This window comes from Coregonus lavaretus, assembly GCF_964263955.1.
Source record: "Coregonus lavaretus genome assembly, chromosome: 19".
Classification (NCBI taxonomy): Eukaryota; Metazoa; Chordata; class Actinopteri; order Salmoniformes; family Salmonidae; genus Coregonus; species Coregonus lavaretus.
In genome coordinates this window covers 27,295,575-27,314,200 of record NC_140006.1, presented here as the reverse complement: position 1 = coordinate 27,314,200, position 18,626 = coordinate 27,295,575, and the positions used below count along the sequence as shown (strand labels likewise).

Sequence of the window (18,626 nt, the reverse complement as noted above, 5' to 3'; positions counted from 1 at the left end):
GTGTTTATTAAAAATAGACACTTAAAAATAAATACAAGAACATGTTTTAGTATAATACAATATGCAAAAAAACAAGATGTAGATTTATCAATAATGGCTGTTGATGCTGAAAAGGCTTTCGACCGTCTTTAGTTTTTCTATTAAAAACTTTGGAAGCATTCAACTTTCTAGCTGAAATAATACATTTCAATATTATATAAATATCCTAAAGCAAAAATATACACAAATAATACATTATCTGATTTAATTCCTTTAGAAAGGGGTACGAGACAGGGATGTCCTTTCTCCCCCCTCCTGTTTGCACTGGCAATTGAAAGCTTGCAGAAAGAATTAGACAGGACCCAAACGTAACAGGGATCAATATTGGTAAACATGAATGTATATTTTGGAATACTCTAAAATCTCAGGATGTAATATTAACGTGGAAAAAAACTGAAATAATGGCAATAGGAAAAAAAGACTTCATATGGGCAAATAAAACTAATAGAATAAATAGGAACATTTTACATGTCCCTAAATCTGAGGGTTGTTTTAACCTTCCAGATTTGGAATTCAACTCATCAACTCGTCACCCAAGGCTTTTACTTGCAATATATTGTTAAATGCACTAAAGAGGAACATTTGGTACATATTGAAGATGCGCATGCTCATCCCCAGAATCTTTTCACGTGTTTGTTTTCAAAGGATGGAGCTAAGAACATTAACAACTTCATAGTTAAGAACACTATAACTACATGGAAGAAAATGAAACGTATTCTACAAGAACCAATATCACTCCCTAAAAACACAACCCTATGGAACAATCCTTGGATAGCTTTTCAGAATTCACCGATAGATTGGCCACATGGAAATCTAAAGGCATAAATGATGCCTTATGATGTGGTAATAGGAAATACAATTATTTCCATGACAGAATTAAAAAGCAATTTTGGACTGACCAATGTAGACATTTTCAAATATATGCAACTTAAAAGTTTCATATCACGAAATTTCGACCTGAATACTTTTGGACATCAGAGCAATCTTGAGGGAATCCTATTTGAGTCAGAAAAATATACTCATATGATAGATAAGATATACAAAACCTTGCAGAGAGCCAATCCAACTGACAATCTCTTAGAAAAACATATAAATGATTGGAACCAAGACTTGAAGCACTAATATTAGCACAAGATGGAGGGAGTGTTGGAACATAACAAACTAGATTACAGTTAATGAAAATATATACGCTTAATCCAGTATGTACAAAACACTCTTTCCATGACATAGACTGACAAGGTGAATCCAGGTGAAAGCTATGATCCCTTATTGATGTCACTTGTTAAATCCATTTCAATCAGTGTAGATGAAGGGGAGAAGACAGGTAAAACAATGATTTTTTAAGCCTTGAGACAATTGAGACATGGGTTGTGTATATGTGCCATTCAGAGGGTTAATGGGCAAGACAAAGTATTTAAGTGCCTTTGAACGGGTTATGGTAGTAGGTGCCAGGCACACTGGTTTGAGTCACGCTCATCCATCCAAGTTGACACAGCTATGGGAAGCATTGGAGTCAACATGGACCAGTATCCCTGTAGAACTCAATATTAGGAAGGTGTTCTTAATGTTTTGTACACTCTGTGTATGGAATGTATTATACAAGGGACAAAATTCACAAATTCTACAGCACAATGGCAGAGTCATGTCTTAAGTGTAAAACTATCAATGACTCAATAATTCATGCCTTCTGGGAGTGCTATAAAGTCCAAAAGTTATGGGCATAGTTAGAAAGCTGTCTGTCTGAAGTTTTACAATGTAAATTAGCTTTTAATCCGTCTATTTGCATATTTCAAGACATGACATATGGGGGTGCGGTGAGATACCCAATGGGTTGGACAATATAATTTTTGTCACTTATATTAAAGAAGCATTTGCTTGAATACTGGAAGTCAAATTATACTCCAACGTTAAGAGAATGGAAGAATCACATGCTTTATTTTTTAAATATTGTAAAAACATCTGGCTACAGACAGAAACAACATAACACAATTTGAAGTCATATGGGGTAGAGTCTTACAAGAATTAGAAACAACATTGGGTGTGGATACATTGGGAAAATGTGGGTCTGAGCAAGTGTGATGTCATTAATGTTTGTGGAAATGTTTGTTTATTGTTTTTGTCTATGTACTGTATCTACACACGTTTTATTCATTTTACTATGTCAATATGTATTTGTTGTCAATGTTTTGACGTCAAACTGGTGACAGTTGTGAACCAGTCAATAGTTTGGAAGAGTTGCAGAGTCAATTTAAAATAATGCCATTGTTGATTAGATGCTTTTTCATTAATTAAGCTATTTTCTCTTTAACCATATGGTCTGTTTACTAGAAACTCATGGACAATACGGACACAGATATAATAAATTAATACTATATATATACTATATATGACAAAAAAAAAAGTTATTTAAGTATAAATTAACAAAGTTACGATCGATTGCCATAGATTTTCTGTTAATTATCAAATTTACTGAAGATTCCAGTAACTTTGGTAAATTACTTCTAACATAAATGTAGCGTATTCGGGGGTAACCCAAGTCCAGCGACTGTCAAGCCAACACCTTAACTGCTACACCAAGAGGTCCAAACCTCATGACGAGGTCGCTAGGTGTTGTGTTAAGGTTCCTACAACAGCTGTTTATTGTCACATTCTCTTATTTAAGCCTTTATAAAAACTTCTGAACTGGCAGTGGACATGCTCAAATCTTAATGTACCTTCACCGTACCCCTTTTTTGAGAGTGCATGCTGTTTATGTACAGTGAGGGAAAAAAGTATTTGATCCCCTGCTGATTTTGTACGTTTGCCCACTGACAAATAAATTATCAGTCTATAATTTTAATGGTAGGTTTATTTGAACAGTGAGGGAAATAAGTATTTGACCCCCTCTCAATCAGAAAGATTTCTGGCTCCCAGGTGTCTTTTATACAGGTAACGAGCTGAGATTAGGAGTATACTCTTAAAGGGAGTGCTCCTAATCTCAGCTTGTTACCTGTATAAAAGACACCTGTCCACAGAAGCAATCAATCAATCAGATTCCAAACTCTCCACCATGGCCAAGACCAAAGAGCTATCCAAGGATGTCAGGGACAAGATTGTAGACCTACACAAGGCTGGAATGGGCTACAAGACCATCGCCAAGCAGCTTGGTGAGAAGGTGACAACAGTTGGTGCGATTATTCGCAAATGGAAGAAACACAAAATAACTGTCAATCACTCTCGGCCTGGGGTTCCATGCAAGATCTCACCTCGTGAAGTTGCAATGATCATGAGAACGGTGAGGAATCAGCCCAGAACTACACGGGAGGATCTTGTCAATGATCTCAAGGCAGCTGGGACCATAGTCACCAAGAAAACAATTGGTAACACACTACGCCGTGAAGAACTGAAATTCTGCAGCGCCCGCAAGGTCCCCCTGCTCAAGAAAGGACATATACAGGCCCGTCTTCAGTTTGCAAATGAACATCTGAATGATTCAGAGGAGAACTGGGTGAAAGTGTTGTGGTCAGATGAGACCAAAATCGAGCTCTTTGGCATCAACTCAACTCGCCGTGTTTGGAGGAGGAGGAATGCTGCCTATGACCCCAAGAACACCACACCCACCGTCAAACATGGAGGTGGAAACATTATGCTTTAGGGGTGTTTTTCTGCTAAGGAGACAGGACAACTTCACCGCATCAAAGGGACGATGGACGGGGCCATGTACTGTCAAATCTTGGGTGAGAACCTCCTTCCCTCAGCCAGGGCATTGAAAATGGGTCCTGGATGGGTATTCCAGCATGACAATGACCCAAAACACACGGCCAAGGCAACAAAGGAGTGGTTCAAGAAGAAGCACATTAAGGTCCTGGAGTGGCCTAGCCAGTCTCCAGACCTTAATCCCATAGAAAATCTGTGGAGGGAGGTGAAAGTTCGAGTTGCCAAACGTCAGCCTCGAAACCTTAATGACTTGGAGAAGATCTGCAAAGAGGAGTGGGACAAAATCCCTCCTGAGATGTGTGCAAACCTGGTGGCCAACTACAAGAAACGTCTGACCTCTGTGATTGCCAACAAGGGTTTTGCCACCAAGTACTAAGTCATGTTTTGCAGAGGGGTCAAATACATATTTCCCTCATTAAAATGCAAATCAATTTATAACATTTTTGACATGCGTTTTTCTGGATTTTTTTTTTGTTATTCTGTCTCTCACTGTTCAAATAAACCTACCATTAAAATTATAGACTGATCATGTCTTTGTCAAATCAAATCAAATCAAATTTTATTGGCCACATGCGCCGAATACAACAGGTGCAGACATTACAGCGAAATGCTTACTTACAGCCCTTAACCAACAGTGCATTTATTTGTAATAAAAAAGTAAAATAAAACAACAACAAAAAAGTTTTGAAAAAAAAAAGAAATAAAAAAAAGAGCAGAAGTAAAATATAATAACAGTAGGGAGGCTATATATACAGGGGGGTACCGGTGCAGAGTCAATGTGCGGGGGCACCGGCTAGTTGAGGTAGTTGAAGTAATATGTACATGTGAGTAGAGTTAAAGTGTCTATGCATAAATAATTAACAGAGTAGCAGCAGCGTAAAAAGAAGGAGTGAGGGGTGGGGGGGCAGAGCAAATAGTTCGGGTAGCCATGATTAGCTGTTCAGGAGTCTTATGGCTTGGGGGTAGAAGCTGTTGATAAGTCTTTTGGACCTAGACTTGGCACTCCGGTACTGCTTGCCGTGCGGCAGTAGAGAGAACAGTCTATGACTAGGGTGTCTGGAGTCTTTGACAATTTTGAGGGCCTTCCTCTGACACCTCCTGGTATAGAGGTCCTGGATGGCAGGAAGCTTGGCCCCAGTGATGTACTGGGCCGTACGCACTACCCTCTGTAGTGCCTTGCGGTCGGAGGCCAAGCAGTTGCCATACCAGGCGGTGATGCAACCAGTCAGGATGCTCTCGATGGTGCAGCTGTATAATTTTTTGAGGATCTGAGGACCCATGCCAAATCTTTTCAGTCTCCTGAGGGGGAATAGGCTTTGTCGTGCCCTCTTCACGACTGTCTTGGTGTGTTTGGACCATGATAGTTCGTTGGTGATGTGGACACCAAGGAACTTGAAGCTCTCAACCAGTTCCACTACAGCCCTGTCGATGAGAATGGGGGCGTGCTCAGTCCTCTTTTTTTTCCTGTAGTCCACAATCATTTCCTTTGTCTTGGTCACGTTGAGGGAGAGGTTGTTATCCTGGCACCACACGGCCAGGTCTCTGACCTCCCTATTGGCTGTCTCATCGTTGTCGGTGATCAGGCCTACCACTGTTGTGTCGTCGGCAAACTTAATGATGGTGTTGGAGTCGTGCCTGGCCATGCAGTCATGGGTGAACAGGGAGTACAGGAGTGGACTGAGCACGCACCCCTGAGGGGCCCCCGTGTTGAGGATCAGTGTGGCAGATGTGTTGTTACCTACCCTTACCACCTGGGGGCGGCCCGTCAGGAAGTCCAGGATCCAGTTGCAGAGGGAGGTGTTTAGTCCCAGGATCCTTAGCTTAGTGATGAGCTTTGAGGGCACTATGGTGTTGAATGCTGAGCTGTAGTCAATGAATAGCATTCTAACGTAGGTGTTCCTCTTGTCCAGGTGGGAAAGGGCAGTGTGGAGTGCAATAGAGATTGCATCATCTGTGGATCTGTTGGGGCGGTATGCAAATTGGAGTGGGTCTAGGGTTTCTGGGATAATGGTGTTGATGTGAGCCATGACCAGCCTTTCAAAGCACTTCATGGCTACAGACGTCAGTGCTACGGGTCGGTAGTCATTTAGGCAGGTTATCTTAGTGTCCTTGGGCACGGGGATTATGGTGGTCTGCTTGAAACTTGTTGGTATTACAGACTCAGTCAGGGACATGTTGAAAATGTCAGTGAAGACACTTGCCAGTTGGTCAGCACATGCTCGCAGTACACGTCCTGGTAATCCGTCTGGCCCTGCGGCCTTGTGAATGTTGACCTGCTTAAAAGTCTTACTCACATCGGCTACGGAGAGCGTGATCACATAGTCATCTGGAACAGCTGATGCTCTCATGCATGCTTCAGTGTTGCTTGCCTCGAAGCGAGCATAGAAGTGGTTTAGCTCGTCTGGAAGTCTTGTGTCACTGGGCAGCTCGCGGCTGTGCTTCCCTTTGTAGTCTGTAATAGTTTTCAAGCCCTGCCACATCCGACGAGCGTCAGAGCCGGTGTAGTACGATTCAATCTTAGTCCTGTATTGACTCTTTGCCTGTTTGATGGTTCGTCGGAGGGCACAGCGGGATTTCTTATATGCGTCCGGGTTAGAGTCCCGCTCCTTGAAAGCGGCAGCTCTACCCTTAAGCTCAGTGCGGATGTTTCCTGTAATCCATGGCTTCTGGTTGGGGTATGTACGTACGGTCACTGCGGGGACGACATCATCGATGCACTTATTGATGAAGCCAGTGACTGATGTGGTGTACTCCTCAATGCTATCTGAAGAATCCCGGAACATGTTCCAGTCTGTGCTAGCAAAACAGTCCTGTAGCTTAGCATCTGCGTCATCTGACCACTTTTTTATTAACTGAGTCACTGGTGCTTCCTGCTTTAGTTTTTGCTTATAAGCAGGAATCAGGAGGATAGAGTTATGGTCAGATTTGCCAAATGGAGGGCGAGGGAGAGCTTTGTATGCGTCTCTGTGTGTGGAGTAAAGGTGGTCTAGAGTTTTTTTTCCTCTGGTTGCACATTTAACATGCTGGTAGAAATTAGGTAGAACGGATTTAAGTTTCCCTGCATTAAAGTCCCCGGCCACTAGGAGCGCTGCCTCTGGATGAGCGTTTTCCTGTTGACTTATGGCCTTATATTTATTTTATTTAATTTAATTTAATTTAATATTTAATTTAATATGCCATTTAGCAGACGCTTTTATCCAAAGCGACTTACAGCCATGCGTGCATACATTCAGTGCAATCTTAATGCCAGCATTGGTTTGTGGTGTTAAATAGACAGCTATGAAAAATGTAGATGAAAACTCTCTTGGTAAATAGTATGGTCTACAGCTTATCATAAGATACTCTACCTCAGGCGAGCAAAACCTCGAGACTTCCTTAGTATTTGATTTTGTGCACCAGCTGTTGTTTACAAATATACACAGACCGCCACCCCTTGTCTTACCGGAGTCAGCCGTTCTATCCTGCCGATGTAGCGTATAGCCCGCTAGCTGTATGTTGTCCATGTCGTCGTTCAGCCACGACTCGGTGAAACATAAGATATTAGTGGGCAAACGTACAAAATCAGCAGGGGATCAAATACTTTTTTCCCTCACTGTATGCTTATTCGTGAAATCCAATCTCCATATTTTCTCAATAGTATCTAACCAAGCATTTCTTAAGATACTGGTGACGTAACAGCAATAATGGTGCTGTTGAGGAAAACAATGTCCTCATAGAATAACAGGGGCATATCATCATCATCATCATCATCAATAACTCAACACCACTAACAAAAACAGCCACATTGCTTGAAGTGTGTGTGTGACTGTGTGTGTGCAGAGCAAAGTGTGTGTGTGTGTGTGTGTGTGTGCAGAGCGCTGACTGTGTGTGCAGCGTGTTCCAATTATCATCCCATTAGTGAAGTTCAGATCCACTCCTACTTTATCCATCATACACATATTAATGATTAATTCTCTAACACTAACGAGTGGATGAGGGGAGGGCATGAAGTGGGAAATATGAGGAGGGAGGGGGAGCATACCTGTGTTGAGGGCTTGCTATGCTGCTGTGTCCCAAATGGCACCTTATTCTCTATGTAGTGCACTATTTTTTTTTTACCAGATCCCTATGGAGTAGTGCACTATATAAGGAAATAGGGTGCCATTGGAGACACAGCCTGTATGTTAGTCTGTGTGTATTCAGGCTTAACAGGTTACATGCTAGAATGATACAAATTGGTTTCTGACTCACCTTGCCTTGTCGATGACTCAGAGATCATATGGCGTGTCTGTCTATATGAGCCACATAATTCAGTTAGTTTCGATCAGGCTCTCAACTAATGCATCATTGATTGGTCTTTTCAGCACATAGAACATACATTAATTATAAATGGATTATCTCATGGGAGAGTTGTGGTAGCACTCCCTCTGGTGGCCAGAGAAGACAAAGGAATGGTTTGTTGTTGCAGACAGATCATTAGAATGATAAGACCCGTGAGGTATACTAACTTTGATAAACAACCAGAAATAACTACTGATTTTCTTGTTCATTAAGAAAGCTAAACTTAGATATATGTTTTTGGTTGTTGAGTCAATTAGACCATGCCCATTTCAAGCTTATTTCCCCCCCAAAATAAGAAGTTATTAAAAAAATATTTAGGCAAGTTAGCTGACTAAGTCATTGATCCTGATTTGCTATATACCCCTCCAAGTGTATTGTTGTTGTTGTGGCTCTAGATGGGCATTGCAGCTTCATAATTGCTTTTCATGGCTGTATCCCAAATGGTACCGTATTCCCTAGATAGTGCACTACTTTTGACCAGGGCCCATAGGGTGTGCCATTTGGGATGGGGTAAGAAAAATATAAATGGGGTGCCATTTGGGAAGCAGCACATGTATTTTTATTTTTAGTGTCTTAGGTGTTATCATTTCAAAGCTGTTGATACTGTTTTTATCAGAGGCAACATTATGCTTCACCTTGCTGCAAACGTTTATTTACACATACCCAGTTTGCTTTTAGTATTTAGTAATTATTAGGATCCCCAACTAGCTGCTGCCGAGGCATCCTCAAATCCGCATCCTCAAAAAGGTATACAGCTGCACCATTGAGAGCATCTTGACTGGCTGCATCACTGCTTGGTATGGCAACTGTTCGGCATCCGACTGCAAGACGCTACAGAGGGTAGTGCGTACGGCCCAGTACATCACTGGAGCTGAGCTCACTGCCATCCAGGACCTCTATACCAGGCGGTGTCAGAGGAAGGCCCTAAAAATTGTCAAAGACTCCGGCCATAGACTGTTCTCTCTATTACCCTATGGCAAGCGGTACCGATGCACCAAGTCTGGAACCAACAGGACTCTGAACAGTTTCTACCCCCAAGCCATAAGACCACTAAATAATTAACCAAATAGCTACCGTACTATCTGCATTGACTCTCTTTGCATTAACTCTTTTGACTCATCACATATGCTGCTGCGACTGTTTATTATCTATCCTGTTGCCTAGCCACTTTCCCCCTACCTATATGTACATATTTACTTCAATTACCTCGTGCCCCTGCACATTGACTCGGTACTGGTACCCCGTGTATATAGCCAAGTTATTGTTACTCATTGTGTATTTATTCCTCGGGTTATTATTATGTCTATATTTTTCTCTCTGTATTGTTGGGAAGGGCCTGCAAGTAAGCATTTCACTGTTAGTCTACACCTGTTGTTTACGAAGCATGTGGCAAATAACATTTGATTTGATGTCTTGTGTGGTACCGATGAGTGTCCGAACTGTGTGCCAACTGCTTGAACAGACAGTTCTGTACCTTTAACACATCAACACCTTGCACAAAGACCAATAGTGATGCGGTCCATCTCTTCTCAACTTTGAGCCAGGAGAAATTGACATGCATGTTATTGACAATACGTGTTGCTCTGTTCTGGACCAACTGCAATTTGCCTATGTACTTCTTTGCCGCACCTGACCACACAACTGGGCAGTAGTCCAGGTATGACAAAATGAGGGCAGGTAGGACCTGTCTGGTTGACTGAGATGGCAAGAAAGCAGAGAAATAACTAATTGAGTCATGTTTTGATCATGACAGCTTGCTCGACTTGATCAATCGCCACATTATTCAATAATAGATCTAGATGAGGTTTAGGGTTGATTGAGTGATTTGTCCGAAAAACTATGCTTAATTTTTTTTTTAATACACTACATAGCCATAAATAGGTGGACACCCCTTCAAATTAGTGGATTCGGCTATTTCAGCCACACCCATTGCTGACAGGTGTATAAAATCGAGCACACAGCCATGCAATCTCCATAGACAAACATTGGCAGTAGAATGGTCCGTACTGAAGAGCTCAGTGACTTTCAACATGGCACCGTCATTGGATGCCACCTTTCCAACAAGTCAGTTCATCAAATTTCTGCCCTGCTAGAGCTGTCCCGGTCAACTGTAAGTGGAAACGTCTAGGAGCAACAATGGCTCAGCCGCGAAGTGGTAGGCCACACAAGCTTACAGAATGGGACCACCGAGTGCTGAAGCATGTAACGCGTAAAAATTGTCTGTCCTCGGTTGCAACACTAACTACCGAGTTCCAAACTGCCTCTGGAAGCAACGTCAGCACAAGAATTGGTCATCGGGAGCAACTCCATATTAATGTCCATGATTTTGGAATGAGATGTTCGACGAGCTACTTTTGGCCATGTAGTGTATTTAGCATCAGCCTATTGCTAGTTACTCATTCTAAAACTGACTGCAGCTCTATGTTAAGGGTGATAGTTATTTATTTTACTGTCGTAGTCGACGTGTATACAGGTGAGTCATCAGCGTACATAGACACACAGGCTTTATTCAAGGTCAGTGGAAGGTCATTAATAAAAACAGCAAACAATAATGGCCCAAGCCGGCTGCCCTGCGGTACACCACACTCAACCGAATTTGCATTAGAGAGGCTTCCATTAAAGAACCCTCTGTGTTCTATTAGATAGGTAACTCTCAATCCATGATAAGGCAGAGGATGTAAATCCATAACACCTATGTTTTTTCAGCAATAGGTAATGATCAATGATATCAAATGCCGCACTAATGTCTAACAAAACAGCTTCCACAATCATCAGTCATTTGTGTCAGCATGTTGAGTGCCCTTTCCTATAAGCATGCTGAAAGTCTGTTGTTAATTAGTTTTCTGTAAAATAACATTGTATTTGGTCGAACACAATTTTTTCAAAAAGTTTGCTAAGCACAAGTAACATGCTGATTGGTTGGCTGTTTGGCTGCTTTGATGTTGACCATGTATTCCCCCTTTCTCTCTGCAGTGGGCCGCCTCCTCATCGAGTTTGCCTCCCAGATGACAATGGAACGGGTGCAGAAGGAGAACCCAAATGTGACGGAGGGGGGCAAGTACACCCCGCCGGACTGCCGTGCCAAACAGAAGGTGGCTATCATTATCCCATTCAGACACAGAGACAACCACCTCAAGTACTGGTTGCACTACCTGCACCCCATCCTTCGACGGCAGAAGATCGACTATGCCATCTATATCATCACCCAGGTCAGTAGAAAGCAGGTCTTCAGGGAAAACTGCCATTAGTCTGGCTGCTTTTACATAGTATGGGGCCTTATACACTTGTTATACCATATAGTATATAGACTTTTTCAAATCAGTCACATGCATCATGTAGCCTAGCCCATAGGCCTACAGTATATATTTTGATAAGGTTTGTAGTAACTCAAAACGTAGCCTATTAGCTTAGGACCCCTGGAACAGTGTTGAATAGCCCATAGCCTACAGAGCCGTGAAACATATTCTTATAAGCTATTACGCAAACAATAAGCCAATCGCGTTTTCACTGGCCACTATTTAAAAGAGGATCCCAGCTTTCTCGTGCTGCTATATTTATTGCTCAATTCTTAAAATTAAGCACATTCATCTGCTTTACAAACGGTGTAGCCTACCTGGCATATTAAAAACGTAACCTCCATTTGCTATTAGAGTGCAGGCTACGGATGACATGTTTGTGGGCCGTTATAAATAAACAATTATTCCACACATATATTAGTAGGCTATATGTAAAGACCAGATTAAATTGAGAATAGTCTGATGGGTGAGAATATTATCAAGTGCTTGTCAAATTGTGAATGAGAGACTGATGAAGTGTGTACAGCCTGCGCAAGAAATAGAGCAGAGCGCTTGCCTTTCATGCAGCTTTTAAAAAATCATCATTAGAGTCACATCATGCAGCCTTAGAATATATTAGAAATCAAAACATTAAGGCTAACGTTTGTATCACAACTAAAGTTGCATAAATAACTTTCAATTAAGCATATAGGAGGACCGGTTTCTTTGTTAACCTCTCAAAACAGAATAGCCACATGTGCGCACTTCCTTGGAAATCGTTTGGGAAAAATATACTTTCTATTTTATTCAGCTATGTTCAATGGTATTCTTCATACTATAAATAATATAAAATAATGCCACGGGAAATATAAGCAAATCCTGCTAAATGAACAAGTGTAGCCCACAGCCATATGGCATAGCCAGATCAGGACCTGACATAAGGACGACTCAGAATATGCTATTCTGTTCTTCTGAAATATGCAACGTTTTCTTCATATCATAATGTTTCTTTAGACCTGCCTAAAATAAATAATGGATTTATTGTGATGGTGTAGGCTATATTACATGGATTTATTGTGATGGTGTAGGCTATATTAAATGGATTTATTAGACTTCATAAAATGTTGATGTTCCAAAAGTCCGCATCAGTGGCTTGTAGGCTGGAAGATGACAAAATGTAATGACCGCCACAGCCCTAGATGTGACTAAGCTCAATATTGAGCCTGAGAGAGCTATGAAATACTATGTCCATAGTGTACACCTACACATCATGGCAGTTTTATTTCCCAGGTTAACTCTCTCCATATGGCTCAGTCAGATAGTGAGTGGTGCTCTATAATTGTTACTATAATAGGAGCTTCACGCCGCGGCTGCAGTGGGATCTACTCCATCCCAAAACAACACAACCAGAGGAGAGAGAGAAGCCTTGACAATCAAAAAGGCACCAAGAGACCAGAGAGACCAGGGCTAGAAGAGATGGGATTTTGATGCAGTAGTCCAATCCACACCTTTTTGCTTCTGCCGTTTCAACTTTCTTCCCCTTCTCTCCTCTCTCGGAGGACACTTAATCTATCATGCTTACCAGAGTGTTAAATAGTTGTATGTTGGAGCATTTTACTCAGAGCTGTGGGGAGGGAGTTGGGGAGAAAGACGTGATCATTTCCCAGTTTATTCATGCCTGCAGATAATGTCTGCCATGTCCTTGACCGACTAAACTCAATGCCACGATTTACAATGGAGTTGAGCAGCGACGAGTGTGGGCGGACTGGAGCTCCGACGTCTATTCTTTGGGTGCTGAAATCTGTCGTTCTTTTTATTAAAAAAAAAAACGACTCGCCGCTCAACTCCTGGAGTTGAGTTTAATCGGCTACCATGTCCTATGAGCCAAAACCGTATTTTGAGTGAAATGAGCCAGAGAGACAGACAATATACCTTCTCCACCCGCCACACCCCAGGCCAGCAGCATCAGTACTACAGTACCTGCTATGTTACTCAGTTGAAGAGAGGGTCTACTCTGCTCTGCTCCTAATCTGATTCTGAACATGTGAACTCTTCTAGGAGATGCACAGACACAGGTAAAAGGCCCATTGGGGTTAGAGTGGTGCAGCAAAGTGCTTCAACCCCATTACTGTGCAATTAGCTTAGGGATGTGGTGGCTTGATGGCATCACATGCGGCCTAAATTAACCAGTGGGAAAACAAATGGGGCAAAGCCTGGCAGACCCAGTGGACTTCTACCTGATCTCAGATAGACTCAGTAGTGTATTCATACGTTACGAAGGACAGCCAGCAATAAGGCATGTAATGTTCTGTGTGGGTGGACACGGTGTCCGTGGTGCTGGAGGTCTGGGTCTACTGTATCTGCTGCAGAGCTGTGTTACCTGCCAGGAACCAACGCCGATGTTTGCTTGTCGCCCCTATGATGCTCATCATGTTCATTGGAAGGAGGCCCAGACTGGGGGGACTAAAAAAATAACACACATTGCTGGCTATGCTTTTAACATATGCTAGGTTGTCACGCCCTGGCTCTGGGGACTCTGTTATGTTGAGCCAGGGTGTGTAGAATTTATGTTTTGTGGTTCTATGTTCAGGATCTAGTTGATGTGTTTCTATGTTGGCCGGGGTGGTTCTCAATCAGAGGCAACGTGAATCAGCTGTTGCTTGTTGTCTCTGATTGGGTACCATACTTAGGTAGTCGTTTGGCATTTGTGTGGTGTGGTATCTTGTTCCGTGTTGGTTTGTGTTTGTACCCAAGGACTTCACGTATCGTTTTGTTGTTTTGTTCGTGTGGTGAATTAAAATAAAAGATGTTCGCATTCCACGCTGCGCATTGGCCCGTTTCTTCAAATGACGATCGTGACAGAAGATACCACCTCGACTGGGTCAAGCAGCGTGAAGAGGAGAGAGATTGGACTTGGGAGCAGAGGATGGAGAGTCTGGCGAGAGCCATGGAGGGCATATCCACGGGGGAGAGGCACCCCCAATACATTTTTAGGGGGGGGCACATGGCATGGGCGACGGGGCTGCTGGAGGCAGATAAAGGGCGAGTTTGTGGACGAGGAGAGAAGGCCACCGGGTTACGGGAGCCATTGGTGATTAGAGGGAGGGAAAGTGTAGAGGCACGGCGAGAGGTACTGAAGTGTGTTGCCAGTCCGGTCCGTTCCTGATCCCCGTATAAGGCCAGTGGTGTGTGTTCCCAGTGCGGTCCGGCCTGTTCCTGTCCCTCGCACCAAGCCTGTGATGCGCGTCGCCAGCCCGGCCCGGCCGGTTCCTGCCCCTCGCACCGAGCCAATGGTGCGCGTCGTCAGCCCGGTCCGGCCTGTTCCTGCCCCTCGCAACAAGCCAATGGTGCGCGTCGCCAGCCCGGTCCGGCCTGTTCCTGCCCCTCGCACCAAGCCAATGGTGCGCGTCGCCAGCCCGGCCCGGCCTGTTCCTGCTCCCCGCACCAAGCCTGTGGTGCGCATCGTCAGTCCGGTCCGGCCCATTCCTGCTCCCCGCACCAAGTCTATGGTGCGCGTCGTCAGTCCGGTCCGGCCCGTTCCTGCTCCCCGCACCAAGTCTATGGTGCGCGTCGTCAGCCCGGCCCGGCCCGTACCGGCTCCCTGCACCAAGCCAATGGTGCGCGTCGCCAGCCCGGTCCGGCCCATTCCTGCTCCCCGCACCAAACCAATGGTGCGCGTCGTCAGTCCGGTCCGGCCTGTTCCTGCTCCCCGCACCAAGCCTGTGGTGCGCGTCGCCAGCCCGGTCCGGCCCGTTTCTGCTTCCCGCACCAAGTCTATGGTGCGCGTCGTCAGCCCGGTCCGGCCCGTCCCTGCTCCCCGCACCAAGCCTGTGGTGCGCGTCGTCAGTCCGGCACAGCCCGTGCCCGTTTCACCGGTGCCTGGTCAGGTACCGGTCAGCTGCTCCACACCGGAGCCTAAGCAATCCGCTCCACCGATGTCCAGTCCAGCTCCAGCCAGCGGGACCAGACCAGGGGCGCTACGGGGGGGTTGTTAGAGGGTGGTGGTCAAGCCCGGAGCCGGATCCGCCTCCGAGGAGGAATGCCCACCCGGCCCTCCCCTGTTCGGTTTATGTTTGGCGCGGTCACAGTCCGCGCCTTTGGGGGGGGGTACTGTCACGCCCTGGCTCTGGGGACTCTGTTATGTTGAGCCAGGGTGTGTAGAGTCTATGTTTTGTGGTTCTATGTTCAGGATCTAGTTGATGTGTTTCTATGTTGGCCGGGGTGGTTCTCAATCAGAGGCAACGTGAATCAGCTGTTGCTTGTTGTCTCTGATTGGGTACCATACTTAGGTAGTCGTTTGGCATTTGTGTGGTGTGGTATCTTGTTCCGTGTTGGTTTGTGTATGTACCCAAGGACTTCACGTATCATTTTGTTGTTTTGTTCGTGTGGTGAATTAAAATAAAAGATGTTCGCATTCCACGCTGCGCATTGGCCCGTTTCTTCAAATGACGATCGTGACATAGGTACATCCATTATCAACAAAATGATCATTTTTCAACTAATTAGAAACACTTCATGGTTGGTCTAGAGTAGCAGTGAAATGATTTAAATGATTCCTGGAAACCTCTAAGCAGTGCTGGCTGGGAGATGTGTGTGTGAGTGTGAGAGTGAAAGCGTCCGCATGCTTCCCAGCCGAAACAGTTTGAAAGAGTTTTTGCATACTGTATATTATGACGACAATTTGTGATGTTTTTGTTAGTTTTGGACTTCGGTAAGCGTTTATTCAGTTGTTCGGGCACACAAACATTTTTATTGAGGCAAGCCGAAGTCTACGCCCCTTCGTCGGTGATTGGTCAACAGTCTTTGTTGTCATTCACCGAGAGACGACTCGTTTTCATGCACATTTCTTTATTGAGAAATACTGTACCAAACATCTTAGTTAGATGTAAAATTGATCTCCTCTGCAAAAACGTCAAAAATAATGACAGGTTTCTTGAGTTATCTTCTATTAATTGTGACTATTATGAGGAAGTACAGTACACTAGCTACGGCGTCTCAAAATGGACAAACAGTACTCTTGCTGCTGTTTTTCTCGTTTTTCAAGCGAAGGTCTTTTAAGGGAGTATGCGAGCACACTCGTTCGGTTCGTGTGTGTGTGTGTATGTATGTGTGTGTAAGGGTGTGAGGGAGGGTCAGATGATGCTGCTTGTCCTAGTCGTGACATGGAGATGGCTTTGAGCCTTGGCCAGAGGTCTTATGAGATACATTTGAATACTTATATTAGAAGTCACTTAAATGATATCATTCAATTCCCCAGCTCTACAGACACCATGGTGCCCATGCTGGGCCAGTCTCAGTCTGTACTTTAACTAACTGCATGGTTTGCAAATAATGGTTCATAGTATAATCACACAAAGTACTGCAATTTGCAGATGGCTTTATGTATGCTGCCCTCTATGTTATCTAAGCTTAGGCTGAACTATAGGCTGAACTCCTCGTGATTATCAACACATGACATGGTTATCTCTCACCCCTGAGATAGTGAGGTCCTCAGAGGCAGATTACTTAATATCAGTTTCATAAATGGACCTTTACAGATGCAGGATCTTAGTTTGACCTACGCTTAGTGTACAAAACATTAGGAACACCTTCCTAATATTTTGTCTGGATGTCCTTTGGGTGGTGGACCATTCTTGACACACACGGGAAACTGCTGAGTGTGAAAAACCGAGCAGCGTTGCACTTCTTGACACACTCAAACCGGTGTGCCTGGCACATACTACCATACCCTGTTCAAAGCCACTTAAATATTGTGTCTTGCCCATTCACCCTCTGAATGACACACATACACAATCCATGTCTCAATTGTCTCAAGGCTTAAAAATCCTTCTTCAACCTGTCTCCTCCCCTTCATCTACACTGATTGAAGTGGATTTAACAGGTGACGTCAATAAGGGATCATAGCTTTCACCTGGATTCACCTGGTCAGTCTGTCATGGAAAGAGTTCCTAATGTTATGTACATTCAGTGTATATTGTCACAGCAAAATAATCCTTCAGCAAAATAATTTGAACGTTTAGTCCACAATGTTACTTGATCGGTGCTTAGGCTATTAGTAGGCTACATAAAAAGTGCAATACTGTTAAAATAACCGTGTGTTAGTGTGGATTTTCAGTGAATGTATGTAAATCACGAAGCTGCGGTGCAGGAAAATTATCAGCAATAAAAGAGTGATCAAATTAAGATCGTACAACTTTCTTTTAGCATGTTTAAAGAATGGAAACGTATTGCAAAAAGTGTGAATTATTTTGACTCTAGTCTCTACCTTTGATGAGCATTTAGGTCTCATTCCTTCACCCAAGTAGTATAGAAACTCAAGCCCTCCTTAAGAGGCAATCATAATTTTCTTATCTGCAAGGAAGGTTTGCAGGCAGAGTTAAGAAATCTTCATAAACCGCTCAGTCTAAAGAAAGGCTACCTCCCTCTCTTTATTGGTGCCTTTTCTTCCTCAGGTCTAATATCCCAGTGTGGGATTGTGATACGCTCTTTATCGGGCACATTCTCCACTGGTATGAGTTGAAAAAGCAAAAAAGGAGGAGGTTTGTGCAATTGACCAAGAATAGGATATCGATCTTATGAACAATTCTGTTTCTGCCCTCTGTGACTGTGTGTTCCTGTGTGTTCTAAAAAACACTTGTACTGTTTTGCAGAGCAGACGGTGTAAAGTGTCTGGTAGTTGCGTCATACTCTCCGACCAAGCGAGCAGGCAGCCATTAGATCCCGGGTGCAAAGTGGTGCTGAGATTGCACTAGCATGTGTTGCAATTAAATATTAATGATGGCTTAAGATGCAAACTTCTGTTCGTTTCTCTGCACAGCCCTTAACCTTGCCTGGAGAAGGAAATAGATTCAAAGATGACAGAGAACTAACGTTTAGAATGATTGGTGGGCTTTGAGGAGCAAGCACAATATTACTGCACTGAAGGCTGCGGATGTCTGTCACTCCAACTCTATTTTACAAAGAAGAAGAGAAAAGACCAAGGACTCGCTGATGATGTATGTTGATACCAAAAAATTTATCTGATGATTTCTGCATATGTACATTGGATGGTGCCCACATTGATAGTGTCCCGGTTATAAATATCTGGGTGGCTATCTTTCAAAAAGTGTATTGATGAGTTAGTTAAGAAGTTATGAATTAAAATGGTCTTCCTTTATAGGAATAGGTCATGCCTTTTGTTAAATAGCAGAAAACAAATAATTCAGTCAACATTCATACTGGTTATAGATTATTCCGATATCGTCTATATGAATGCAGCTGCCACTGTATTGAAGCCTTTGGACGCAGTTTATCACA

The 18,626-nt window shown here is 43.6% G+C and overlaps 1 protein-coding gene across 1 annotated transcript in view; it reads left to right on the top strand.

Moving 5' to 3' along the window:
* LOC311146866 (beta-1,4-galactosyltransferase 2-like) overlaps window positions 1–18,626 on the top strand; it is a 164,174-nt gene that overhangs the window by 78,932 nt on the left and 66,616 nt on the right. The window contains exon 3 of the mRNA XM_084183481.1: window positions 11,029–11,264. Within this exon, the coding sequence (XP_084039607.1) occupies window positions 11,029–11,264 (236 nt within the window). The remainder of the gene's footprint in view (window positions 1–11,028; window positions 11,265–18,626) is intronic.